This window comes from Artibeus jamaicensis, unplaced genomic scaffold (genome assembly GCF_021234435.1).
Source record: "Artibeus jamaicensis isolate MK-2021 breed Jamaican fruit bat unplaced genomic scaffold, CSHL_Jam_final contig_2790, whole genome shotgun sequence".
NCBI classification, from domain to species: Eukaryota; Metazoa; Chordata; class Mammalia; order Chiroptera; family Phyllostomidae; genus Artibeus; species Artibeus jamaicensis.
The window spans coordinates 3,229,179-3,255,026 of NW_026521616.1; the positions used below are offsets into that span (position 1 = coordinate 3,229,179).

General features: G+C 56.4%; 1 protein-coding gene across 4 annotated transcripts; it reads right to left on the minus strand.

Moving 5' to 3' along the window:
* MYO1C (myosin IC) lies at positions 1-24,081 on the minus strand. 4 transcript variants are annotated; one of them, XM_037133712.2, is made up of 32 exons: positions 23,841-24,081; positions 16,276-16,431; positions 16,043-16,158; positions 15,278-15,476; positions 15,118-15,198; positions 13,582-13,761; positions 13,399-13,497; positions 13,082-13,195; positions 12,925-12,996; positions 12,389-12,508; positions 12,183-12,265; positions 11,868-11,973; positions 11,683-11,763; positions 11,292-11,383; positions 9,718-9,812; positions 9,592-9,638; positions 9,383-9,463; positions 5,682-5,787; positions 5,459-5,576; positions 4,776-4,889; positions 4,627-4,703; positions 4,183-4,251; positions 4,000-4,084; positions 3,741-3,900; positions 3,374-3,457; positions 2,563-2,656; positions 2,420-2,475; positions 2,139-2,274; positions 1,990-2,060; positions 1,803-1,900; positions 1,629-1,728; positions 1-1,225 (listed from the first exon to the last, which is right to left on the minus strand). In XM_037133712.2, exons 1-32 carry the CDS (start codon positions 23,913-23,915, stop codon positions 1,199-1,201), a joined length of 3,192 nt encoding a protein of 1,063 aa, XP_036989607.2. In that variant the 5' UTR covers positions 23,916-24,081; the 3' UTR covers positions 1-1,198. The 4 variants fall into 4 exon arrangements, with proteins under 4 accessions (XP_036989607.2, XP_036989609.2, XP_036989606.2 ...); XM_037133714.2 differs by lacking the exon at positions 23,841-24,081 and adding an exon at positions 22,925-23,067; XM_037133711.2 differs by lacking the exon at positions 23,841-24,081 and adding an exon at positions 19,584-19,626.
* Between the last annotated feature and the right edge of the window lie 1,767 nt (positions 24,082-25,848).

The window sequence follows — 25,848 nt, forward strand, 5'->3', positions numbered from 1 at the left end:
TTGGCAAACAGTATTGCTTTATTTAGTGTTTTTCTGGATTGCAGAAGTGTCAGCAGTGGGCCAAGACCTCAGGAGGGCAGAGGCAGCTGGGCAGCCCCAGGCCCCCTGGGGAGGTGGTGGGGGAAGCAGCAGAAAGAGGTGATGTCCCTGCAGCTCCTCCCAAGGCCAACCCCTTCTCCAGGTTCCCCGGACAGGGAGCAGGTCAGGGCCCAGGCAGGGCCTCACATCCTTGAACTGGGGCCAAGGTTATGTGAGCAGGGTATTTGTGGTTCTAAGGCATGGACCCAGGCAGAAGTACTTCTCCTACCTGGTGGCCCCCAAGGGTGATTGCTGGTCAGGGAGCCACATGCTCCCTTAAGACATGAGCCTGTTCTATGGGGCCCCCTGTCCCTGGAAGAGGCAGTAAAATGTGCTGAGAGGACAGGGCTGCAGTCCCAGTTTTGCCCCAGCCTGCTGGATGAAGGGCAAGTCCCTTCCCCTCTTGACCTACTGTCTGCTGCTGTCACACCAGGAGGCTGGACCAGATGACCTCTCAGTTCTCCTAAATCTATGTCTAAGACCCTTCCCCCACTGCAGGATGCCCTCAGGCTAGGCTGACAACATTGAAAGGGCACTTTTAAGGTAGGAGGAAGGGGGCAGGCAAGGGTGGTCTCAGCCCCTAGGAGATGTCAAAGTGGGCTGCAAAGGGTATAGGTGGGTAGGCAGGCAGACAAGGCACCAAGGGAACCAGGAGGACAAGGTGGCCTGGGCAGGGAAGAGTGCACCAGGGCCCAGACCGCCCAACCTCTGAGCTGCATTCCCTGCCCTGCTGGAGTCAGAAAAAACACATCCAGTGTGTCTTGAGGTGGGAAAACAGCATTTAAAAAAAATAGTTTCCTATAAAGCATCAAAAAATCTCAGAGAAAATCTCATCAAAAAGTTCCCTTCTCTCAAATATTTGGCATCGGCAGCGGGGCTGGCATATTTGCCTCCGGTCCCGGCTTTCCTATTGCTGTGGCCCGGCCTGGCCCACTCCTGGGGCAGCTCCCTGGCCCCCGCAGCTCCCTCAAGAGAGGGGTGAACAGGAGACAGGAGTTTGTTGGTGGACTTCAAGGTGTCCCTGGGTCCCTGTCTGGAAGCTTGAGTCTTTGGTAACTGGGAAGGGGAAGAGAGGATAAGCAAAGCATTGGGAGGTGGGAGGGTCCAGTGGGCGCCTTCATCACCGAGAGTTCAGCCGTGGGGCCACCTGCGGGGGCAAAGGGAGAGGCCCAGTGGTGAGCGGGAAGCAGACAGAGGCACATCTGGCATTTGTCCTCATAGGTCAGGAACACACAGCAGCAGCCTGGTCCTGGAGAAACTGATGCCCCTCCCACAAGACTCCCTGCCCTAGCCAGCGTGGGCTTCTCCTTCCCACCCAGCACACCCCTGGCCCCCAACTCTTCTCCACCTCCCTGTGCTGCCATCTTTATGACCCTCTGCACTGTGGGGCTCAAAAGTCCCCTCTGTCTGGTCCCCAGCGAGCAACAGGATGACGGGAGTGGTATGGTACCCAAGCAATGCCAAGGGAGCCTTGGCCACTGGAGGCTCCACCCCAGTCCTAGGGCCACTGGCAAGGAAGCAGGTGTTGGTGCCTGTTGAGTCCCACTCACCACAGCCAGGTGACCATTCTTGGCCTTAGTGATGAGCAGTTCTGAGCCAGGTATGAAGTCAATAATGCCGTCCCTGCCAGGGCCCCCTGCAAATGTGATGCTGGAGGGAAGGTGGTGTGTGAGCACTGCCCACGTGTGTACACATAGCCCCCTCACCACCCCAGCCTGCCTTACCTGCCCTGGTTGATGTTGATGTTGTCCACACGGTCAGCATTAAGGGCTGTCTTGGTCAGTGTCTCAATCACATGGTCACTCTGCAGCACTACATCCCCCTGTGGGGCCCGGACGAGGGGAGAGGTCAGGCTCTGCCCAGGGCTGGAGAAGCCTCCCACCCCGCTGCCCAGCCCCCCCAAAGGGGCACCTTCTGCTTATTGTCCTCACGCTGCACATGCAGCACAAAAAGACTGTCGCTCAGGCTGCTGACGGAGATTCCTGAGGGAGAAGGGCAGAAGTCAGGGATCAAGGGTCAGAGCAGGGGCCCTCCCTATGCAGCCCTGGACTCTGGCTCACCGGTCAGGTTGGCATAATCAATCCTCTGCTTGACCTTGGCATCTTCCACAATGACCACGGCGCTGGGCGTCAGCAGCAGCTGCCGGGGTCGGGGTTTGTAGCCCTTCCGGTCATATTTCACCACAGGCACTGCGTACTGAGGACAGAGGGTGGGAGAGGGGCAGGGGCCGGCTGAGGGGGCTCCAGGGAAAACCCTCTCACCCTCTGCCCAGGTCCTGGTGCCCCCATCTGGCCCTTGGGCAGCAAAACTCTGCTGGACTAAGCTGCAGGCAGGATCTTACCTGGATGGGCTCGGTACCCAGGGCCTGCAGCACTTTGGGGCTGATCTCGTCTGCACCTGCAAGCCAGACGGGGGGAGTCAGAGGAGAGAGGGGACTAGGATGCTGACAGGGGGTGGCTGGGCACTGAAGAGTCAGAGGCTCACCAAGCCTTGTGCTGATGAAGAGCCTGGGGACACTCTGGGGGTAATTGTCTTTCTTGCCCTTGAAGATCTCACTGGCCACTGCTTTCTGATGCAGCTGAGGAGAAAAGGGCAGGGTGGAGGGGTGTCAGAGGATGGGGACTATCACAGTAGGGGGCACAGGCCAACCTCAGAATCTGAGGCACTGCGACAGCCCCCCTTACCCGCTCTCTGGGCCCAACACCAGGAGCCTGCCCCCTGCCCCCAACACGTCCATTACCCCTCCTCTACCTTACCACCGGCTCCGCCAACCAAGGCAGAGAGTTCCCTAGAAGGGCCATGACAGCCTTGTTGGGGTCCAGGCCCAACCTGGGGGGTAATTCCCCTCATCACGCCCTGGAACCCCCAATATTAAGCTTTGACATGGGATTTTGAAGCTGGCTGACTGCTAACACTCAAAACAGGTTACCTAAGCTGGCTGGGTCTTTTAGCATCACCAATATTGAGTTGGCAAATACAAGGCACACTGGCCACCAATGTCTGTCTCCAGAGCCATGGCAGACATTACCAATTGGTCAGAATGAACTACAGCCTTTTCAACATAGGGCTCTGGGCATCCTCTACCAGTCCAGTGGGGCTGGTCCAGAAGGTGAACCCTAATTTCCACCCACGATCTACTCCAGCCTCTGCTTCATCCCAGAGGCCAAAGAGGGGCTGGGATCCATTTGAGGTCACATGGTAAATCAGGGGTAAAGTGCTCTCCCCAGGCCAGCACTCTTAAAGAGGTGCCCGCTGCCCCCTCGCCAGTCCACGCCTGCCTCCTGGTTCTGCAGACCTGCTGCTTCCACTCAGGGCTGATGCTCCGGCAATACTTCCACACCATGTTCTTCATGCACAACTCCCGCAGCAGCTCTGAGGCCTGTGGGCACAAGCCACATCAGGGCACCTGGACAGCCCGGCTCTCTTCCCTCTGAGGACAGCAGGCATGTGCCCACCACCATGCTTTCATCTGAGCGACACAAACCCAATCTGGACAACCCCTTGCACTCCCAAGTTGTTTCAAAACAACTTGCCCTCCACAGCCCAGCCCCGGTTTGCCCCCCTCAGGGGACCCTGCTGACTGCTCTTCTGGCCATGTGATTATTGGACCCCTCCACTGAGCGTTTTGAAGGTCCCTGTGTCAGCCGGGAGGGCCCACAGACCTCACGCAGGGCAGGTGGTGGTGTGGGCCAGGAAGTGTCCAGAACATTTCGGGGTAGCTGCCGCCGCAGGTTGAGCAAAAAAGAGGTGCGCACGTGGTCCAGGAAGAAGGCATTCTCAGGGCAACGGGGTGCGTGGCGCAGGATGAAGCCTCGAATGAGCCTGGGGGTGGGGGCCCAACAGGGATGAGGGTGAGAATTCTGAGAACAGACCCCTGCACATGCCCTGCTCTGCACCCCCTCACGGCACCCGGATGCTCACCGCCGGATCGTCTGTGCTGCCCACTTCCTCTTGGCGGCCTTCCTCCGTCCCAGAGTTCCTCGCCACCATGACTGGATGCAGATCGCTGCAGAGACCACAGACAGCTGACCTCTATCTCCTCACCATGGTGGCACTCCCTAGCCCCAGTCCCTGCCTCTACCGAAGACCCTGGGGCCCCCGAACCTGATCGCTTCACCCGGAGGAATTTCTGCCGCCAGTGATAGCCCCTCCAGGAAGCCTGGATCTTCGTGGCTGTGGTTGGGAAAGAGTCAATTGGTCAGAGCTCAGGGGAACTGGCTGGGGCCTGGCCTGGCCTGGCTGGCAGAGCTGCCAGAGCAGCAGGAATGAGGGAGTGGCTGAAGGAGCTATTGAGTGAGAGGATAAAATAAGAAGGGACAGTAAATGAAAGCAAGTAGGAGGGGCCAAAGGAATGTGGGGACATGCTCAGAGTTTGTACCCAGGGGCAGGACAGATGGCGGGGGCTGGGTCTGGAGCTGGAGCTGGTAAGGAAGGCAGCTGAATATGGGCGAGGTGGACTTCCTGGAAAAGGAGCCGGAGCGCAGTGATTTATTTCCTGCTCCCCGGAATGGGCCCACTGGGACAGGAAGGGTGGGGCCTCTCTCTCACCCAGGCTCTGCCGCCGGACCTCCAGGGCATCCTCTGTAGCAAATAGGGTCTTGGGAAAGCGGATGAAGATCTTGGTCCTGGGAGGGCAGCAGTGATCAGCCCCTGGTCACCCCTCTGCCCCCCAGACCCTAGGAGTGGGCACCACTCACCTGCCCATCTTGTACTCTTCTGGCTTGTAGCCGAGATGCCTGACCAGCACAGCTACCCCGTCCTGAGGCCTTCCTGTCCACATGGGCCATGTCTCCGGGCACAGCGACTTGTACCTGCGGGCAGGGGCAGAAATGCACCCAGCTCCCACTCCAGCCAGCACCCTTCTCTAGGGACCCAAACCAGCATTCCTGGGTCCCTGCAGGGAGGTCCCCTTAACTGGAAGCTCACAGAAGCCTGGGAGGTAGCTGTTATCCCCATTTTAAAGATAAGGCAACTGAGGTATTCTATCTGCTCAAGGCCCTGGGGCTGGAATTCATGCCTGACTAACTCCCCAGACCCTTAACTCAGGATAACCACAAGGCTGCTCTCTCCTTTTTGAGGTGATCAGACCCTCTGTCCTTCTCATAAGCTTTTACCATTTCTCTTGGTGACAGGTAAGTGGATGCATGATGCATGGACCCCTGCCCAGGTGCTCCACCAGGGCAAGACCTGGGGGGTGTTCTACCAAGTTTGACATTATGCCTGCAGCATGGAAGGCCCCCTGGCATAGGTCCTACTGCTCAGAGCCTCAGCATCCTGTCTCTGAAATGGGGCCAAGATTCTCTGATCTCCCACCCAGGTTGTAAGAGGCTCCTACCCTCTGGACCCCTTTCTTTGGCACTGAGCCAGGTCCCACCACTACCTTTGCAGGAAAGCCTCATATTTGCGGCGATAGGCAAAGCCGGCTCTGCGCACACGCAGGTTCTCCATCAGCCCTAGGTACTTCACCTGGTGCCGGATCAGCACCTCATCAAAGCGGCCTGGAGGAGGGATAACAGAGTAATCAACGGGTTTGCACAGACAGATGGTCCACGGCCCTTGCCCAGAGTCTAGGCCCCACAGGCCCATGGGTGGGAGGGGCCTACCAGGCTGTTTGGCGTCATTGGGCTTGATGCAGCGGATGTAAGCGGGCTCCTTAGACTGCAGGATCTCTACCAGCTGCAGGAGGCTCATCTTGAACTGGGTGGCCACCTGGTAAGCCAGGGCGAATGGGAGTTTGGCTAGAGCTGGGCTGAGGCCCCTGATACCAGCCTGGTACAGCCCCTCTCTGAGGTGAAGCAGCAACAAATCCCACAACTACCCCTTGACCTGCTGCAGCCCTTTCTCACACCACCCTTTCTCACAACAGAGGAGAGGACAGACTAGGCCCACCTGCACCACTCTGGCTTGGCTAGAGACCTCAGTTCATGAACCTCACTGGGGTCTAAAAATCCTGCTCAGGCCTCAACACAACCACGATCCTACATCTTTCTTTGCCAACCACTCTTTCTTTTTCTAAAATTTCAGGGCCACATTCCCAAACAATGTGTCCCACGCCTATGTGTTCAGCCATCTCCCCTGCACACTGCTCTCTGTAGGACCGTCAAGCAGACTCCGGCAGACTTGCAATCTATTGTGGCCCCATTAATGACAGGCTGCATGCCTGTGGTTCTGGGAGCACCAAGAGGGGGCAACTAATCCAGCCTGTGGGGTGACGGGCATCAGGAAAGGCCTCCTGGACACGAGCTTCAGCTAAGATTTAAAGGATATATAGGACACAGGCGGCAGGAAGAGAGGAGAGGAAGGTGCTCCAGGCAGAGGGACGGCCTGAGCAGAGGCTTGGTGGGTACAGGGAGCAACAAACAGCACATGGATCCAGGTGGGAAGTAGAAAGGAGGGTTAGAGGCAGGTGGAGGCAGCACCAGGGCAGGTATCCAGGGGCTGAGGGGCAGTTGAGAAGTGTTTAGGCTGCAGAAGTGGGCAAATCCATTGGTTGCTTGAATGAGAGAGTCAAGGACTGAAGAAGAGTTGGGAATGCTGCCCAGGTTTTTGGCCTGTGGGACTGGATGGAGCATGATCCCTGTCCCGAGTTAGGGACACAGACGAAACAGGCCTGGGGAGCTGGGAACCCAGGGCCCATTATACAGCTGTGGAGTCTGGGATGCCTGGGGGCGACTTGGAGGACATCGCTGGATACGTGAATCAGCTTGGTGGAGAGGCTTGGGCAGTAGTGGATTAGCAGGTGTCCTCATGGGGGGGTACTAAAGCTGAAGATGAGAGTGCTAGGTGGGGGGTAGGAGGAAGGGGAGGGCAGGGTTCCAGGGAATCAGACCCCGCGGCAATATGCTGCCTCCCTCCCAACCCGCCTTGGGCCACAGCACTCGGGCCTGCCCTCCTTTGCTGCCCGTGCTTTCCTGGCCTCCTCTTGTCAAGCCCAACAACAGCCACACCTCTGCCCTCAGCTCATTGGAGCTCTCCCCAAAGCTGGCACTGCTGGCCACACTTGTCTTTCCTAGCCTCTTTCCTCAATGATGTCACTCTCCTTTTTTTCTAAATATATTTTATTGATTATGCCATTGCAGTTGTTCTATTCCCCCCTTCATTCCCCTCTACCCTGCACACCCCCACCCCCACCATTCCCCCCTTTAGTTTATGACCACGTGTCTCAAGTTCTTTAGATTCTATATTTCCCCTACTATTCTTGCCCTCCCATCTATTTTCTACCTACCATCTATGCTACTTATTTTCTGTACCTTCTCCCCCCTTCTCCTCCTCCCACTCCCCTGTTGCTAACCCTCCTTCAGATCTTCATTTCTATGTTTCCACTCCTGATCTAGCTGTACTTTTAGTTTGCTTTCGTTTTAGGTGTGGTTGTTAATAACTGTGAGTGTGCTGTCCTTTCACTGTTCATCTTTTTTATCTTCTTTTTCTTAGATAAGTCCCTTTAACATTTTATATAGTAAGGGCTTGGTGATGATGAACTCCTTGAATTTGATCTTATCTGAGAAGCACTTTATCTGTCCTTCCATTCTAAATGAAAGCTTTGCTGGATAGAGCAATCTTGGTTGTAGGTCCTTGCCTTTCATGACTTGGAATACTTCTTTCCAGCCCCTTCTTGCCTGTAAGGTCTCTTTTGAGAAATCCACTAACAGTCTGATGGGAACTCCTTTGTAGGTGACTGTCCCCTTATCTCTTGCTGCTTTTAGGATTCTCTCCATTTTAATCTTGGCTAATGTAATGATGATGTGCCTTGGTGTGTTCCTTCTTGGGTCCAACTTCTTTGTGACTCTCTGAGTTTCCTGGATTTCCTGGAAGTCTATTTCCTTTGCCAGATTGGGGAATTTCTCCTTTATTATTTGTTCAAATAAGTTTTCCACTTGTGGCTGTTCCTCTTCCCCTTCTGGTACCCCTATAATTTGGATGTTGGAACGTTTAAAGATGTCCTGGAGGTTGCTAAGCCTCTCATTTTTTTGAATTCTTGTTTTTTCATCCTTTTCTGTTTGGTCATTTTTTTTCTCCTTCTGGTCCACTCCTTTGATTTGAGTCCCAGTTTCCTTTCCATTACTATTGGTTTCCTGTGCATTTCCATTCATTTCAATTAGTTTAGCCTTCATATGTTCCTCTAATTTGTGACTAAACTCAACCAGTTCTGTTTGCATCCTGATCACCAGTGTTTTGAACTGCGCATCTGAAAGTTTGGCTATTTCTTCATCACTTAGATTTATCGGCTCTGGGGCTCTGAGTTGTTCTTGAGCCATGTTTTGATCTGTTTGTGCCTGTTACATAAGAGGAGCGGAGCCTTATAGTTTTTCACCAGGGCGGGGCCACCCAGGTCACTGGTTTGTGATGCTGTATGTGGGGTCAGAGAGGGACAATGGCGATTCCCTCTGCCACCTCCTGCCGCTGGGGCCTGTGAGGTCCGTCTCACTGCTCACTCCTTCACCGGTTTATCTGTGCACAAATGTGTGACCTCAGTGGGTCCACCCACTTCTCCACACCCGGGATCCGCCCATGGCTGCTGGTGCACCTGGGTCATGCTCCCGGGTTGGTCGGGTAGATCTTTCCTGCCTGACCCCACTCTGCTGCTGGCTCTGCCCCTCTTACCAGTTTGGCTGAAGGGTTCGTTGTTGTCAGACTTCCATATAGTTCAATTTTCTGTGGTTTGGCTGCATTTTTGTTGCCAAAACTTTGTTGTTTTTAAATTTGGTTGTGTGAGAAGACGCAGTGCTTCCACCCATGCCTCCATCTTGGCAGAAGTCACTCTCCTGGTTTTTTGGGGACTCTCTGTATTGGGGCCTCTTGCTGCCTACAGTACCCTCCCATGAGTCCATTGGGTTTATCCGACAAGCACCTACTTATTCCCATTATGGAAAATGCTTCCTCCTCCAGGAAGCCTTCCCCAAACTCCTCATTCTTTCCACTTCCTCATCCAGTTTGCTGCTCCCTATTCTGTCTCCAAAGTACCCTGCACACATTTTTGTGAGAGCACATATACATGTTTGTATTCTAAGTGCCTGATAATACTTGCTACCAATGTCTGCTGAGTGAATGCATGCAAATGCCCACACAGAGATGTGTGTAGGTGTGTGAGTATGTGTATGTATACACATACTCACACACACACAGGCACAGATGCACACACAAGTACACAGATACACACCCACAGGCAGCCTCCTAGACACAGGTAGATGTGCACACAGGCACCAGCAAACACACAAGCTCTCATGCACACAGTCAGCTCCCGGGCTCATGCAGGCACTCATACATGTGTGCACACATACCCCCTCTGGGCCCACAGCCTCCGTACCGTCTCCGGTCGCTTCTTGTCACTGAGCTCACTCCGGTCGAAGCACTGGCTCATGATGGGATTCTCCGAGCTGCACATGGTCTGTGAGGGTAGAGCAAGGGATCAAGGTGGTAGTGGGGGGGGGGGCAGGGAGAAGGCAGGACAGATTCCCAGGGCGCAGGTCATTTGGGGTCAAACCTGGAGTCACCCCCACCCCCAGTCCGCCTCACCTCCTTCAGGTTCCGGAAGAGGAGGTCATTATTTTTATCCAGAAACCCTGGGAGGGAAGAACAGATGTGAGATGAGGAAGAGCCCCCCTCCCTGACCGCTGTGGGGACCAGCCCCAGAATCCTCACCGGTCACGCTGTAGGTAACTTCCCCAGCATAGTGCAGAAGGCGGAACTCCCCGCGGCCCAGAGATTTCCTGGTCCGTTGGTCAGCCAGCTTGTGCCTGGGTGGAGAGATGACAGGGAGGGGGAGCTACAGATTGCAGGCCTGAGCCACGCGGCCAGCCTGCTGCAGTGCCTCGGAGAGGAAACAGGCATCCAGTGTGGGGCAGGCGCGCCCAGGGTCACCCCACGGCCCACTCTGCAGCACGGCAGACGGGGCAAGGCCATCAGCCTCCCTGCACAGAGGTGGCCACTGAGTCTCGGGGAGGGAGACAGTCTTGCCCAGGGTCCTCCTGTGCCAGGACCAGGACCTGGGCCCCCACATTGCCCAGGCACACTGGGCCGAGGGCTCCTCCCAGGCCTCTTGCTGCTGCATGACAGCTCAGAGGGCTGAGCACTTGCCCACTACATTTTAAGAATGGAATTTGCCCCAGGAGATTACTTAAGTCTTAAGCATGTTTATACTCGTTAGCCTATTTTCTACTTTTAAGAACTATTTCAAGCAACTAACCAGAGACACAGGCAGAGAGTTAAGGCACAAAGATGTCTGTGGCAGCTCTGTTACTTAGCAGAAGCCTGGAAGCGGGCCAGGGCCCCCCAAGGCTGGGCGAAAGCAGGGGGGTATCTGTGGGGTAGAGCCGTTGGAGAAAGCATCCTGAGGAAATTTCTCTAATGATACAGGAACACTCAGGACATAACATTACCCTGGGCCTTCTACAGTCAGTCCTCACTTAACATCATCAATAGGTTCTGGGACTTTGATTGAAATGACGTATAACGAAACCAGTTTCACCATCTGCTAATTGACATAAACGAGTGGAGTTCCCACAGCATCTCATCAATGTTATAACAAAACAACATCGACCCAGCAAGTTCTCGACTATGAAAAAAATGTATAGAAAAAGGCAGGAAGGAAATGCCTGGAATTGTTACCAGTGATGACCTCTGAGTAACAGAACTACAAGTGACTTCTGCACACAATCCAGCTTCCCTCTAATGAGCAACATTATTTTTACCATCAGAAAAAGGGTTTGAATAAACTATTAAGCAAAAAGTGCTCAGGGCTTTGACATTTGTGGCCCTAGAACTGAGGCCCAGCTCTGTAACTTACTAGATGTGGGATAACTTTGGGCAAATGACTTCTCTCTGAGCCTCAGTAAAATGGAGACAGCACCACAAACACCTCCTTCCCGGGCTGCTTCAGCAGGAGGAGATGGTGTGCACAGAACATGCAGGACAGAGATGGGACAGAGGGGCTGGCTTCCTTTCTCCCTCTCCCCACTTTAGGGGATTCCTTAAGTAAAAAGCAATTTCCAAATAAGGAAGCTAAAAAAATCTTAGCAAGTTTCATTCTCAGAAAAGAATAAGGAAGAAGCCATCCTCCCGGCTTCTTTCTTTGTGGATGTCCTGTGAGCTGCAGCCTTGTGCGCCTGTCCTTAACTCAGCACCTCCTATGGTCACCTCTTCATGGCTGGTATTCCATGATTGTGAGGGGATCCCAGGCTTCCACAGGCGCTACCCAAGAGGAATTTCCCACTCACGTCAGGAAATGTGGATGGTGCTTGATCGTGTCCTCCAGCTTCTCCAGGAAGGTCAGATCTGTGGCCTCCCCAGGGCGCAGACACTCCTCGTCCTGGCGGGAATGGCACAGAGTGACGGATGTGTCAGTGGAGGGGCTGGAGAGCATAGGGAGTTCAGGGGCACCAGGCAGGCCGCACAGACACAGGGAAAAGGGGCAGGTCATAGGGACCCCCTCAAGACAACTTCCGGATCCAGCCAGCACCACACCTCACCCTCCATGCACAGCCCTGCCCTGGCCCTGCTCCACCCCAAGCTCTGGTCCTCTGTGAACTGGCCTGGGAAGAAATGGGAAAGAGTGACATCCTCCCACCCTGCCCCTCAGGCAAGTCTTTGGAGGAACAGAGGACTCACCAAAATGGAAATGATACCCTTGAATTTCTCCTCTACCAGATCACAGATGATCTTGTTGTTGAAATACTGGACAGGCTCCCACTGAGGGGTAAAGGGAAGGAGGGCATCATCATGGGGTCCTGGTGCCTCTCCGGGACCAAGCCTGGGCTTTTATGGGGCCTGGGACACCAGCAGCCTATACTCACCGCGATGCCCTCTGCCTCGTACTCCTCCTGTTCTGACTTGAGGGTCAGTTCGATGAAGAGCTGCTGCAGCTTCTCGTTGCAGTAATTGATGCAGAACTGCTCGAAGCTGTGAGCACAAGAGACCACAGGAGCTCAAGGGAGACACAAGACCAGGGGTAAGAGAAAGGTGGGCGAGGGCTCTAAGCAGCTATGGGAAGAAACACTGATCAGGACCCAGGGTGGTCAGGGAACCACCGATGGGAATGAAAGAGGCAGGGAACAGAGGATGGGGCAGGGAGACGAGAGGAGAAATGGGCCAGAGACGGGGGCACCAACCTGTTGTGCTGAAACACTTCGAAGCCATAAATGTCCAGGAGCCCAAGGACAGTGGTGCTCCGCCAGCTGGGGCTCTCGGCGTCCTAGGGCCAGTCATCCAACCAACAGCATGGGTGCCCATGTCTGCTGGCCCCCAGCTCCCAACCCCAGGCCTCCCTGGTCTGCCTTCCCTGCTGCCCTGGGGGCAGCCTGAACCATGCCCTCACCTTGGAGGCCAACGACCTGTTGATCTTCCCGACCAGCCAGGTAAAAGTTCGACTATACACAGCCTTTGCGAGAGCGTCTCGGGCATAGGCAGCCTGTTCCAGGTTCAGTGGGCTCAGGAGCTGCAGGCGTGATGTGAGACAGGGAGATGAGTGCCGAAGGCTCCCTCCCACCCTGTCCCCTCTGGGTTCAGGCTGAGCACCAGGAAACTATGCCTGTTCTGCCCTCCTCACTCAGAGGTGTGGTGGGGAGGGACACAGGAGAGGACACAGTGGCCACACCAGTGGGAGGGTGGTATAGGGACAAGAGGTCTCATTCCTAGAGGCAGGAATCTTGGTTCCAGCCTGAGTCTGTCATCCTCTTCCTGTGTGACTTTGGCAGCTCCCTGTGCCTCTCTGAGCTACCTGCCTTATGTCCTTCCAGCACTGCTGAGAGGTCCAGCTGAACAGACCAGGGAAAGGGGCGTGATGAGAGTGGGAGCTACCTTGGAACACCTGCCTCCCTCACCCCACCCCCGGAGGCAAAGACTTGGCCTCACCTCCTCTCCCTTGGCGATGATCTTCCTGTGTGTCAGGGCTTCCCGCAGCGTTGAGCCATCCACACCAAGGAGCTGTCAAGAGGGGGGCACACGGTGAGGGGGCCCTTCCCCTTGCCCAGTTGCTCCACTGCCCTTGCCCTCTGCTCACCACGCTCACCCTGGTTAGATACTTGAGCTGATTCTCAGTGGTGACCTGGGCATTGCTCTCCTCGTTGGCGGCAAAGTGGATGTTACCCAAATGCAGGACACTGGCCACGATGCTCAGCAGGTCCTGGGGGACGGGCAGGGGAAGATCAGGGTCACAGAAGAGGCTGAGAGTTTCCCAAGGGCAACCAGAGGACAGTCAGATGAAATAGGGACCAGGAGGTGAAGTGTGTGTGAGGAGAAGGGCAGTCAAGTGGAAATGAGTGGCACAAGTGGACTATTTTCAGCGAGTGACAAGAGGAAAGGAAGGGTCCCTGGCAGAGGCCTCACCTCCACTTCATCCTCAGTGAAGTTGATGACCGTGAGAGCCTTTCTGACGACCTTCCAGTCACTCTTGTCATTGATGGAGGAGACTTTGGCACACTGGCCCTGGGGGAGGGGCAAAGCTGGGTTAGCAGCCCCAGTGCTGTGCTACTCCCCTGGTGGCGCCTGCCCCGCCTGCCAGCCACTCACCTTCACCAGGTACAGGTAGCTCTGGGGGTTGCGTTCCAAGCCCAGCCTTCGCAGCGTCTCCTCTTCGCCCCCCTCCAGCAGCTGATAAAAAATGTGGAAGTTCCTCTCCCCGTGATTCTGGTGGACCACGCGGGACTTCTCCAGGAGGTAACTGAGGATGTGGCCACCCACGGGGGCACCCTGTGGGCAGGACAGGACATGGTGACTGCTTGGGGGGCTGGAGAATGGGGCCCATCTTCCCTTCTCTTCCCTGCATTCCTGGGCTCTAAGTCCAGCTCTGCTACTAGCTGCATGGGCTCAGCAGGCTACCCCTTCTGCCTCAGTTTCCTCATTCAAGAAATGAGGACATTTGACCTTATGTATTTGTCAGCTTCACTTGGATGCACAACAGGCATCCCAAACTCAACAGGCCTGACACTGAACTCCTAACCCCCCTCCTCGTGCTAGCTCAATGAGCATCTCCCATCTGGTCAGTGGTTACTTCATCCTGTTAGGTGTTCAGGCCAACATATTCGCAGTCCTCCTCACTTCCAGTGACACAGCCAATCCTCTGCCTTGACCTTCAAAAGCCCTAGAATCCAACCATTGCCCACCACCTCCACTGTCACTACACTGGTTCGCCCACACGCATCTGTCACCTAGATGATGATGATTATTATTTTAAAGACTTTATTTATTTACTTTTAGAGAGAGGGTAAGGAGGGGAGAGAGGAAAATATTGATGTGTGAGAGAAACATCGATTGGTTGCTTCTCACATGCGCCCTGACCGGGGACCGAACCCACAACCCAGGCATGTGCTCTGACCGGAAATGGAACTAGCAACCCTTTGCCCTGCAGGACAAGGCCCAACCAGAGAGAGCTATCACCTAGATTATAATGGTATCAGCTCCCTAACTGGTTTCCCTGCTTGACCACCTATTCTCAACAAAGTGGCCAGGATAATCTTTTTAAGAAGAAAGTCCGATATGGACATACTTGTTCCAAATCCTCTGATGCCCCCTTCCACTCAGAGCTAAAAAACAACAACAAAAGTTCATACAAAGGTCCTGGAAGGCCTGCACTATTCGGCCTCTCCTATTCCTTGGCCCCTTGCTCTCTCCTCCAGACACTCTGACCTCCTTGCTTCAAAGCACCGAACACACTCCTACCTCAGGCCCTTTGCACTGGTTATTCCCGCTGCCTGGACCCCCCCCCCGCCCCCCCAGTATCTGCACAGCTTGATCTCCTGTCTCCATCAAACCTTTATCAAAATGCCACCTTCGTAGTGAGGCCTGTCTGTATTATTTGAGAGAGCAACCGCCCCTACTTTATTTTTGCCACGGCACTTGTCACCTATATTATGTTTTTCTGTTTACTCTCTATCTCTCCGGAAAGCAGGATTTTTGTCTGTTTTGTTTCACTGCTGTAGCACCAGCACCTGGAACAGTGCCTGGTGCACAGTAGGAACTCCATAAATATTTCCTGGTGCCCAGGGCCTGACCAGCAGGTGCCACTGAACGGGAATCCCATGCCCTGCCCTGGCACACCACAGGTACCTTGAAGTCAAACTGCACGTCCATGTACTTCCCAAACCTGCTGGAGTTATCATTCCGGAGGGTCTTGGCATTTCCAAAGGCCTAGGAGCAGAAGGGGTATGAGGGATGCCAGCCTTCTCTCCCTTCTCCTCCCTCCCCGCAGATGCTGCTGGTCCCTCACCTCCAGCACAGGATTGCTCTGTAGCAGCCGGTCACGCACAGCACCACCCCGCTCAGGAGCTGGGCAGGTCTCAGCATAGAACTGTAGCAGCCGCTTGGTGGCCTCTGTCTTGCCTGCTCCACTCTCCCCAGAGATCATCACTGCCTGGTCCCGACGCTCCGTACGCAGTGCCCGGTACACAGTATCAGCCACCGCAAACCTGGGACAGAGGCTGGTCAGGAGCTCAAGGGATAGAGGTTCAAGCAGGTGCATGTAGTGGGAGTCCCACAGGTAGGACCAGGGGAAGGCTGAACATCTGGTTGCAGTTCGCTTGTGGGTGGGAGCTGCACGTACCCTTGAAGGTAAGAACTGGGGGACCCCCAAGGATGTGGGTGAAGGGAAAGTCTTCACAGCTGTGGATGGGTCACTTTCAGATGGAAGATGAAAGGGATCACTCGTGAATAGGGGTGTTACAGGTTATTCAAGTGGAGGTTGGGATCCCTCATAGGTAGGACTGGAAGTCCCTCAGAGGATCACTGAGGCTGGGGGCCACGCCATGTAGAGGTGGGCAAATAAGTCATGAGTGTGAGTGGCTCTGGGGGCTGCAGAGGTTTTGCCCAGTCGGGGCGGATGCATCTCAGTGTGGGGTGGAGTCAGTGCAGGGTGAGGGACTATGGGATTCCTCACAGATGTGAGCCCTGATCCATCCAAAGTGCGAGGTCCGGAGTCATTGTAGAATAAGGGTCAGGTGGGGTCATCTCAGATGGGGAGTCAGATCTCACTCACAGGTGGGGTGGCACCTCATAGAAGCTGACGCCCCGGTAACGCTCCATGTGCTGACGGCTGTAGATCTGGAGGTCCCGGTAGGGGTTGACAGAAACCAGGACCGGGCCAATGTAGGTCTGGGGGTCAGGGGAGGAGGGTCAGAATTTTCTCCCAGAGGCCCCTGATGCCTCTGGTCCCATCAGTTCTACCTCTGAGCACCCCAACACCCCACTATCTTCCCACTTGGGCCTCACGTAAATGAGATTCTCCCGGAACCGTCGCCGCAGGTTCTCGATGAAGGCTGCCTCACTGGTGAAGTTCTCCAGCAGCACAAAATCCTGTACCCCCACCCGGTCACGGGCGGTCAGTGCGCTCTCCATGGTCACCCGTACCCCGTCACTGCCCAGGGCCTGTTGGGAATGAGCCATGGGAGAGGGTCAGGGCCACAGTATGAGGTAAGGCTGCTTCTCCTCACCACAGCCTGTGGGACTGAGAGGGCAGCCAGGGGCAGGTACACACAGGAGGTCTGAGCACAGGACACAGAATATCCAGGAGATGGACCATGCTGGGTACACGGGGCCTGGGTCACAGGAAGCCAGCACACAGAACAGAGGACACAGGTCACACAGAACAGACCCCTTGCAGGGCACACGAGATGTGGACACAGGCACTGGAGCACAGAGGACCCTAGAGGACATAGTAGCAAGACTACCAAATCCAGGGAGGTGCTAGTTTTGTGTGGAGAAAGGAAGGTCAGGACAAGGAACGCCTATGGTAAAGAAAAAATTCTGTTGACCTTGGACAAATCCCTTCCCCTCTCAGGGTTGCTTCCGTCTCAAGGAGGAGGGGTTGAGTTAGACCAGGTGACTTCAGGTTTCTTAGCTCCAAGACATGTGACAGGTGTTTTGGAGGACAAATAGTTCAGAGTGAATTCTGCGGGCAGGTAAGGGGCGACTCTCTCATCCCCATCCACCAAAATCTCCAGGAGCACAGTGTCTAGGGACCAGGTAAGAGGCCACCCCCAGGCCATAGGAGAGGAATCTCCCAGAGGGCTTCTCAGTCCAGCTGGACTGAGCACTCACCCTGTAAGGGGCGCCTCCCTCCCGTGGGCCACACCCTCCCCATCAGCTGCCAGGCTCCCCAGACACCCTCCTCCACTGAGAACCCTAAGAGGCCTCAAGGGGGTGGGGGTTTTACCACGGAAAGCCCAGCTGCCTGCCTCCAGCTGCCTCTGGGGCCCACCAGAGGGTAGGAAGACGGACAGGCTCAACAAAGCCCTCACCCCACACAACACACTCTCTTCAAAAAGGGCCTGGGGGCTCTCGGAAATTGGCACAAAAAATGTCATGGGTCAGAGAAGAGCAAGGTGGCGGTGGTGGGGTTTAGATCCCTAAGAGGCCACCAGGTCTTCTCCAACCACGGACCACCCAGACCTCTGGCCATGGGCCCTCCTCTGGGTCTAACCAGGGGTCTGCCTCCCCCAGGCCTGTCCCTCACTCCCCCTGCACCCCCATCCTGCCCTGAAGCTGCTAGCAAATCTGGCCAACGCTCCCGCCCCCTCAGCGCTCTGGGTGACGGTCTCTGAGCTCTCAGCCTTCCCCACGAGCTGGGGGACAGGCCCCAGGTCCGCGCGCCCCGCGGCCCTCCCAGCATCGGCCTCCTCCCGCTGCAACTTTCTGGGACGTTTTTCCAGCCGAAATTCCTGGGCCGCGCCCGCTTCCTGACGGGGCCGAGGCGCCGCCGCGAGGTAGGGAGGGAAGCCCGGGACCCCCCGCCCTGCCCTCGCCCTGCTCACCGACGCCCGGTAGCGCATCCTGCTCGGCCGGCCTGACGTCCCGCTCCGCAGCCCAGGATCTCCGCCCGGGGCTCCGCGGCCCGGGCGTCAAGGAGGGAGGGGCCGACCCGCCCCCGCACCGCCCCCTCAGGGAGCCTGCGAAACGCGGGACTCCCCCGGCGCCTGGGGGTTCCTGGGGCCGGGACTCCAGGGTCCCTCTGCAGTTGGGGGGCTGGAGCTAAGGTTGCTCTGGAGCGGGGGCGGGGCTCCCCGCCGGGCAGGGGCTCCGCCTGAGTCAGGTTTTCCAGGAGGGACGTCGTTGGTTCCAGGGTGGGGCCCGGAACCCGCGCGGCCGCCGCGTCTACACCGACCCGGAACTCACTTCCGGGCCTGTGTCTACACCACGCACCAGGCCAGGCGCGGGAAGGGCGCTGAGGCCGGTGGGTCGCGGAGGAAGCAGGATTTCCCTCTCCCTTCCCCCCAACCTCAAGTCCAGGCAAAGTTAAAAATAGAACGAAATGTCCAAATACGGCCGGCGCACCCAGGGGGGCGGAGCCTCCGTGCGGGGCACTGTCCACCCCCATACCCTCTCTTTGCGGGGTGTGGGCCCCGTGTCTCTCCGTCCCGAGAAAATCTCTTTAGGTTCCCGCATTACCACGGAGCGCGTGCCCAAAGGACAGGGGAAGCCACAGAACGACTTTGCCCGGAGCAGCGTGTGCCCGGCCTCAATGGAGATCTCAATTCCCCATCTGGGAAACCCATGTCTGACTTCCAGCATTTGGGGCCGGGCACGCACTGCTTCTTCCCTGCCCCAGACGCCCCAACTAGGGCTTCTGTGCCCTAGGGTCTCCTCACCTCCCTCCTCTGGATGGGGCCTCCCTCTATGGTCCCTCTGGACACGCCCACACTTTCTGCCCCGACCCCCTCCTCCCAAAACCAGCCCCCAGCAGCCCCACCCTGGCTGGACTTTGGGGAGGCACGACCGTGAGGAGCGAACTCGGACCCAGACCCCACCGCTGCTGGGGTGGTGATGGCTAGTGCTTGCAAAAGGCTGGACGGAGTATTTACTACAAGCTGTTTGAAAGCAAGCCAGTCACTTCACTTCTCAGAACCTCTTCTTCCTTAAAATGAAGCTAATACCTGCCTAAAAAGGGTTATGGAGAGGGCTCAGATACAGCCGGGAGGCACCTCCCAGGCCCTCGGTAAACACCACTTCCCAGTCTCAGCCACACACTCATTCCACTCGTGCTTGGGGCCGACCTACTAGGAGCCAGGCCCTGGGCGAGACTTCTTATCTGGCGGGGAAAGCCCCTCGGACGAGTCCACCAGTCACAAAGAGCTCTCCAGAGCGTCACCTGTCCCCGCCCCCCACCCGACAGATAACCTGAGGCGCAATGCTGGAGACACTGACTGATCAATGCTCAGGGAAGAGGGCAGACCCTGCACCCCGACCTGGGCTCCCGGGGGAGGGGGTGAGGCTGCGGCAGGTGCGGGCTACAGCCCCGTGGGGAAGGTTCATTACCTCGGGAACAAGAGCTCGGCCAGAGCCGCGACCCGGGGAACCCCTTGAGGCGAGCGCCAGCTGGGAGATGGGGCCCTCTGGAGGGGGCGAGGGGACTGGGTGCCACCGCACGCAGCTGGGAGATGGGTGGGAGCGGAGGGGAGTGCTGCGATGAAACGCCCCCGGCAGAGGCGGGCTCAAGGCAGGAGGGGGCGCACGCAGCAGTGGCCCCGGGTTTAAACTCCAGAGGAAGCGGAAGCAGGTGAGGGACTCAGCGTCTAGCCCACCTGGGCTGGGGGAAGGAGTTCCAGTGAGCTCCCCCGGAGAGCGGCTCTCTGCGGTGAGAGGGGACTGGCGCCCGGACCTGAGGGGAGGAGCCGGGAGTGGGCGGAGCCTCGCGACCGCAGTGCCCGCCCACCGCCAGCCGCGTCAGGCAGCTGGAATGAGGGGAATCCGCGTGCGGAGGGGTCCGGCCGGCCATCCTCCACCGCGGGCCGGGCCGTGCATTCCCGGGATGCCCTCTGGCGCCCGGGTAACCACCGCCCGGCGGCAGAAGGCAGGGTGCGTCCCCACGGCTGCCCAGGCCTGAGGGCCGGCTCCGGCCCCTGCACCAGCCCAAGCAGCCCGGCCCGCTGCTTCGCCCCGCCTCCCCGGACGGAAGTGCCATCCCGGGAGAGGGGGTAGAGAGACTCCGGGACGAAAGCTGCAGCACCGGGGCATCCTCCGTTCTGAGCCCAGCCAAGACAAGCGTCCTTGTTGTTACCCCCGTTCCACAGATGGGGAAACTGAGGTGGGGCAGGTGAATGACTTGTTCAAGATCTCAGGACTAGGGAGGAGGAGGGGAGTATAAGGGGACTAAATGGTAATGAGAAAAATATAATAAAGATTATATATATTAGGAAAAAGTCTGCCCTGGCTGTTGTGGCTCAGTGGATTGAGTGCTGGCCTGCAAACCAAAGGGTCGCTGGTTTGATTCCCAGTCAGGGCACATGCCTGGGTTGATGGCCAGGTCCCTGGTGTGAGGGGCCCGTGAGGGGCAACTGCACATTGATGGTTTTCTCCCTCCCTTCCCCTCTCTAAAAATAAATAAATTTTTTAAATTAAAAAAATAAGATTTTGTTTAGTTATTTTTAGAGAGGGGAAGGGAGGGAGAAAGAAAGGGAAACATCATCTTGTGGTTGCCTCTTGAGTGCCCCCCACCAGGGACCTGGCCGGCAACCCAGGCATGTGCCCTGAGTGGGAATCAAACCAGCGACTCTTTGGTTTGCAGGCCAGCACTCAGTCCACTGAGCCACACCAGCCAGGGCTTAAGAATAAATAAATATTTTGTAAATTCTATTTAAAAACAAATGCCAGGACTAGTAAAAGGAGGGGTGGGATTGGAACCAGGAGCTCTAGCACTCACTACTCCTTTAGGACTGTCCTAGAGCCTGAAGATTTCTGAACTTGTCTGTAAGAGTTAGCAGCTACCCTGCCAGGCTGTGACCTTCCTCAGTGACCCCATGACGGCAGTACCAGTACACAACCCTGTTGGTGTCACTATTGACAGGTAGGCCTCAGGAGTAGCAGCTAGGAAGTAGTAGGTCATGGCCTTTGGGACCCTAGCATGGCCCTGAACCTAGGGCCTGGCGTGTAAACATGGCTTCTGAGTGACCCAGGACTTATTTCCTAAGGATGCTTCTGAGTGTCCTCCCACTTGGGGAGATGTTTCCAGAGAACCTGGATTATCTAGTGCCATTTACCTAGTATGGACCAGGTGCCCCCAAGCCTGACCTCTGGAGGAGTAGGGAGGACAATGGGTAGCCTTGAATGTGCCCCCAGCCCAGGACCAGGGCCATGAAAGCCTGAAATGGGTGTTCTGAGGACCCCCAGGTCACTGCTATAAGCAAATTTTTACTGAGCCAGCCATAAGGTTTCTTGGGATATTGGAAAGAACCAGAGCTTATCTCACAGGTAGTGCTGTGCTGGGAACAGAACAGGTGCTCAATTTATATTTATAAAACATTTTAAGCCCTGGCTGGTATAGCTCAGTGGATTGAGCGCGGGCCTGCGAACCAGGCAATCGCGGTTCGATTCCCAGTCAGGGCACATGCCTGGGTTGCAGGCTGGTTCCCTGCAGGCCAGTTCCCAGCAGGGGACGCACAAGAGGCAACCATACATTGATGTTTCTCTTCCTCTCTCCTTCCCTTCCCCTCTAAAGATAAATAAATAAAATCTTAAAAAAAAAAAACAAAACATTTTAGGGCTGGGTCCAGACAGTCCCACAAAGGACTGTTCCAGACTCAAGGGCTCTACCTGATTGCTCGCAGGACGAGTCTAGCTTTAGAACCATGGGCCTTTGGCCTGCCAGAGGCTTCTGCCTGGGTGTCCAGCAGAAATAAACAAAGCACCTTGCCTCCTAACCTACCCTCCTTGTTCAATATTCTGTACGAAGGGAGACAAAGGCCTGCCCTCCCTCCTCCCTCCACTCCTCACACCAAGGAGTCACCACCTGCTAGAACCTTTCTTCTGCTCCACAGTTACTGTTCTACTCCTGGACCAGGCATCCTCCAAACTAGCTTCCCTGCCTTCCTCCCATTAACCCATTTTCCCACAGCAAACGGTGGTTTTTACAAATGCAACCCGATCAATTAACATCTCACATTAACAGACTGAATGTTTACAGGGCATCAGTCCTTCTGCCAAGCCTGTACTTCACAACCACTGCTTTTGGACAGGCCCCCCTCTGCCCTCAATTTACCCCGCTGCTCTTACATTCCTGTGTGACCACAGGGGTGGCCCTCTCCAGTCCCTTCTCTCCCTGTGCCTCACCACCACACACAGCCAGATAAGCTGCCACCAGCCACACGTGGCTCTCTAGGCTTCCTGCCTTTGCACCTGCAATTTCCTTGGCCCTGCACACACTTCCCCTCCCCAACTGAATGACTCTTAGTGACCCTTGAAGACTCAGCCTAGGTATCGCCTCCTCCAGAACCCCTTCCTGACTCCCTCCAACACACCGTTCCCTCGTTATCACAATACGCTGTAATCGCTGGTTTCCTTGTTAGTCTCGCCCAGGAGACTGCTCCTGCCTAGAGCATACAACCCAGCCTGGCACAGTGGGGTTCAATAACCCTTTGTAGTCGCCTGCGTGAATGAATGAATCACGGAACAGACAGTGTAAACAGGAGACCAGAGCATGCCGGCAGTTGAATAAGGAGGTGGGTCAGCCATTCATTTTTCATTCATCTGGAGGCCCCCCATCGGCCTCACGCACAGGGGTCGAGGTGCGCCGGCCCCTAGCAATACTTGGCGCAGAGGGCGGGGAACGGGAAGGGGCGGGGCTAGACGGCTTCTCCGGAATCTAGAGGCTGAGTTCGACCAAGGGGCGTGCTGGGTGCCTGGGTCTATAGACCCCAGCCTCACTTCCCCGCCCTCTCGTTACCCACATGTAATCTTAGGTCTCTGCCAGGCCGAGCTCTGGCACCACAGGGTCCTGGGACTTTGTACAGACTGGGCCAAGCCGGCCCTCGGCCCCAGCGACCACGGGGTCAGTGACCTCCGCTTCCCCCCCGGTAGCGGAGCCCTCCCGTGGCCAGGAGACCGCTGCCTGCCCCCCCGAGCCTTAGTCGGCGCCCAGCGTACTCACCGGCTCGGCTGTTTCGGTGTGCGGGCCGGGGCCAAGCTGGGCGGCGTGGCCGGCTCCGGAGTCCGCGGTCCCGGCACGTTCTCCCCGCCCAGGGCCCGCCCGGGGCCGGGCCGCTGCCTGTCGTCATCTGTGGTAGGGCGCAGACACGGGCTCGCGCCCGCGCGCGCGCACAGCCTTCTGCCCAGCACAGCCCCGGGCCGGCCTGCCCTGGTCTTGACCCAGTCCTAGTCCGAGAAGACTTGGTGCCGCACACTCCGCTACCAGCTCCCAGGACAAGGCGAGTCACAGTCATACGTACACACGCACACAAGCCCGCGCCTTCCTCCAGCAAAGAGCCGGCCCTTTCACTGCAGTACTGGGTGGGTGGGTGCATCTGATGGGGTTCTCCCTCATCATTCTAGGGCCCCTTTGCATCCCCAGAGCAAACCCGTAAACCCATCCCTCCTCCGCGTGCCAGGCCAGGTCGGTTCTTTTTGTGACTACCTCCCCCCCCCCCCCATTCCGTTCAAGCCACTGCTCTGAGCTGGCCGAAGGAGGCCTTGACTGAGCTCGTTCTAGGTGCCTGGAGCTTTACATGCACTAGTCCTTTGACCTCAGAGCAGCCCAGTCACCTGAGTGTTGTTCTGCCCAGTTCATAGCCCAGCCCACTGAGGATCAGAGAGCAGGAGGAGGAGGAATCCAACCCCAAGTCCCCACTGTGAAAAACCCTGCTTCTAGTGACAGTTAATAGTGGGGCACTTAAAACCCTACCCCTTCTTTTCATATACTGCTCTTGTCCAGTCTGTTCCTGTCCCACCATGGATCAGAACCCTTCCCCACTGCTCAGCTCTTTCCCAAGGGATTTGCTTGAAAGAGCACTGAGGGTGCTGGAAAGATACTGCCCCCCTTCCTCCCCGCCCAGAGCATCCCAGCTTACAAGTTTGCAGGGCCTGTGGGGATGAACCACACGGATGATCTCCCCGGTGGGGATCAGCTCCACTTGCAGCGCCATTCCCCTTGTGGATAGCCAGTGTTGCTGAGCACTGGGGCCTCTGAGCAAAGATCTGCCTGCCGGACAACAGGCTGTGGCTGCTCCTGGAGCCAGGGATCTGGCCTTATGCTGGGATGGCCACTTGGTTCAACTTCAACTTCAGCCCCAGGGGATGTGTCTGGTCCAGCTACTCAGGACACAGCTGGAACAGCCCAGGTCTGATTGGGAGGCCTCTGGGCCCAGAGGGTTGGGGCAGGAAGAGGAGGGGCTGAGTGATGGAGGAAATGCCTGTTGTCCCAGGTAACCAGAGCAGCTTATACAGCCCCTATAGGGTACCCTGGGCTCTAGGTCAAAGGGTAGGAGGACTCTCCCCCAGCAACTCGCTGGCTGGGCCTCCCCCTGCCCACTCACTGGTGTCAGCTGGAGGGCAGTGACCACTCCCCAAACCAGTATGTACATCCCGTCCTAAGCCAAGAGGATCCAACAGTAGGCACTGCCCCTCCGGCACGCCCTGTCCCCCTCCTCCCAATTTGCCTGCCTCCCATGGCAGCATGTGAGTCCCTTGACTCTGAAAGGCTAGGGCTGCTGGGGGCTGGCCATGTTAAGCAGAGGTGGTTGACCTGCTGGAGAAGCAGGGCACCGTGAGAAGCCCCCTGTACCAACCTCCTCTAGAGACAAATGCTTGGGAGGTTTGTCCCTGGGTTCCCCGGTTGTGGGCAGCCTTAGCCCTGCTGGCTCCTTACTTTTCCATTAGCACCCTCAGGTGCCCCCTACCCCGAATGTCCCTGTTTTTCTATCTTTATTGTTGCTAAATCACAGCTGACACTTTCCTGGCCTGGGACTGAGCCTTGGGTCTCCAGCCATTCCTTATAGGAAGTGAGAAGCGGGAAGTGGATGGGGGTAAGTGGGAGGGGTGAAGCCCAGTGTTGAACAGTCAGATTCCCCCAGGCACTACTCCCTACCCTCCTCGCAGCTTCCCCTGTCCAGCCCCGGAAAGACCAGCAAAACTTCCTTCCTTCCTCCAGGAAGCGCATCTATCCCGCGCAGGCTCATCCCCGGCAGCCACACAATGGCCCTTATCAGCCGTGGAGCCAGGCACAGAGACCCAGAACACATAAGTCTCACATATTTCCTGTTTCCACCCAGAGGGTCAGGGCTGGGCCCAGAGTGGCTATATCCTGACTGGGGCCAAGAAGAGAGAAAGCACTCCCCTTTCCCGCCTCTCAATCCCTGTTGGCCCCACCCCTGCCAGGCTAGGAGGGGCCCCACAACATGAGGCGGGTATAGGGACCAACTTAGATCTACAAGGGAAGGGGGGAGAGAGGTGGGCATGAAGACAAGCTTGCTTCACATGGAGAAACAGGGGTACCCTGGACTCAGGAGCCATGAATCCAGCCCCAAGGTTACATTAATCAGAATGAGGAGGTAGTGCTCTGGCTGGCGTGGTTCAGAGAGAATTGAGCGCCAGCCTGTGAACCAAAGTTTTCTGGTTTGGTTGCCAGTAAGGGCACATGCCTGGGTTGTAGACCAGGTCCCCAGTTGGGGACAAACAAGAGGTAATGAATCAAGGTAAGGAATTGATGTTTCTCTCCCTCTGTTAAAAAAAAAATGTAGCTATAGGGGTTTTTTTTGTATAACTTGTTACAACTATGTTGTGAATAGGTGCATTATTTGTATTTTATGGACAACTAAGACTATGTGGGTAGAGACTCTGATTCAAACTCAGGTCCTGAGCCAGTTCCTGCTTCTGGCCCTGCACAGCACTTCGGGGCTGTGGTCTGACAAACGGAGGGTGCTATGTGACAACACCGCGATGGCTGTGTACGCGAGATGCAATAAAGTGGGCAAGCGCAAGGGTTCGGGGTTCTTCAGGGGTGTGTGTGTGTGTGTGTGTGTGTGTATTGGGGACAGGGAAAAGAGCTTACCAGGGGAAGTTCCGGGTAGGGGGGATCTG

Bases quoted from the DNA above. Each gene is read 5' to 3' on its own strand.
- MYO1C (XM_037133712.2), bottom strand. From the start codon at position 23,915: ATGGCGCTGCAAGTGGAGCTGATCCCCACCGGGGAGATCATCCGTGTG. The intron at 9,813-11,291 runs GTGAGTGGGAAA...CTCTCCACCCAG, and splicing joins CACCATCCACATTTCCTGAC to GCACAAGCTGGCTGACCAAC. The intron at 4,890-5,458 runs GTAGTGGTGGGA...CCCTGCCCGCAG, and splicing joins TATGAGGCTTTCCTGCAAAG to GTACAAGTCGCTGTGCCCGG.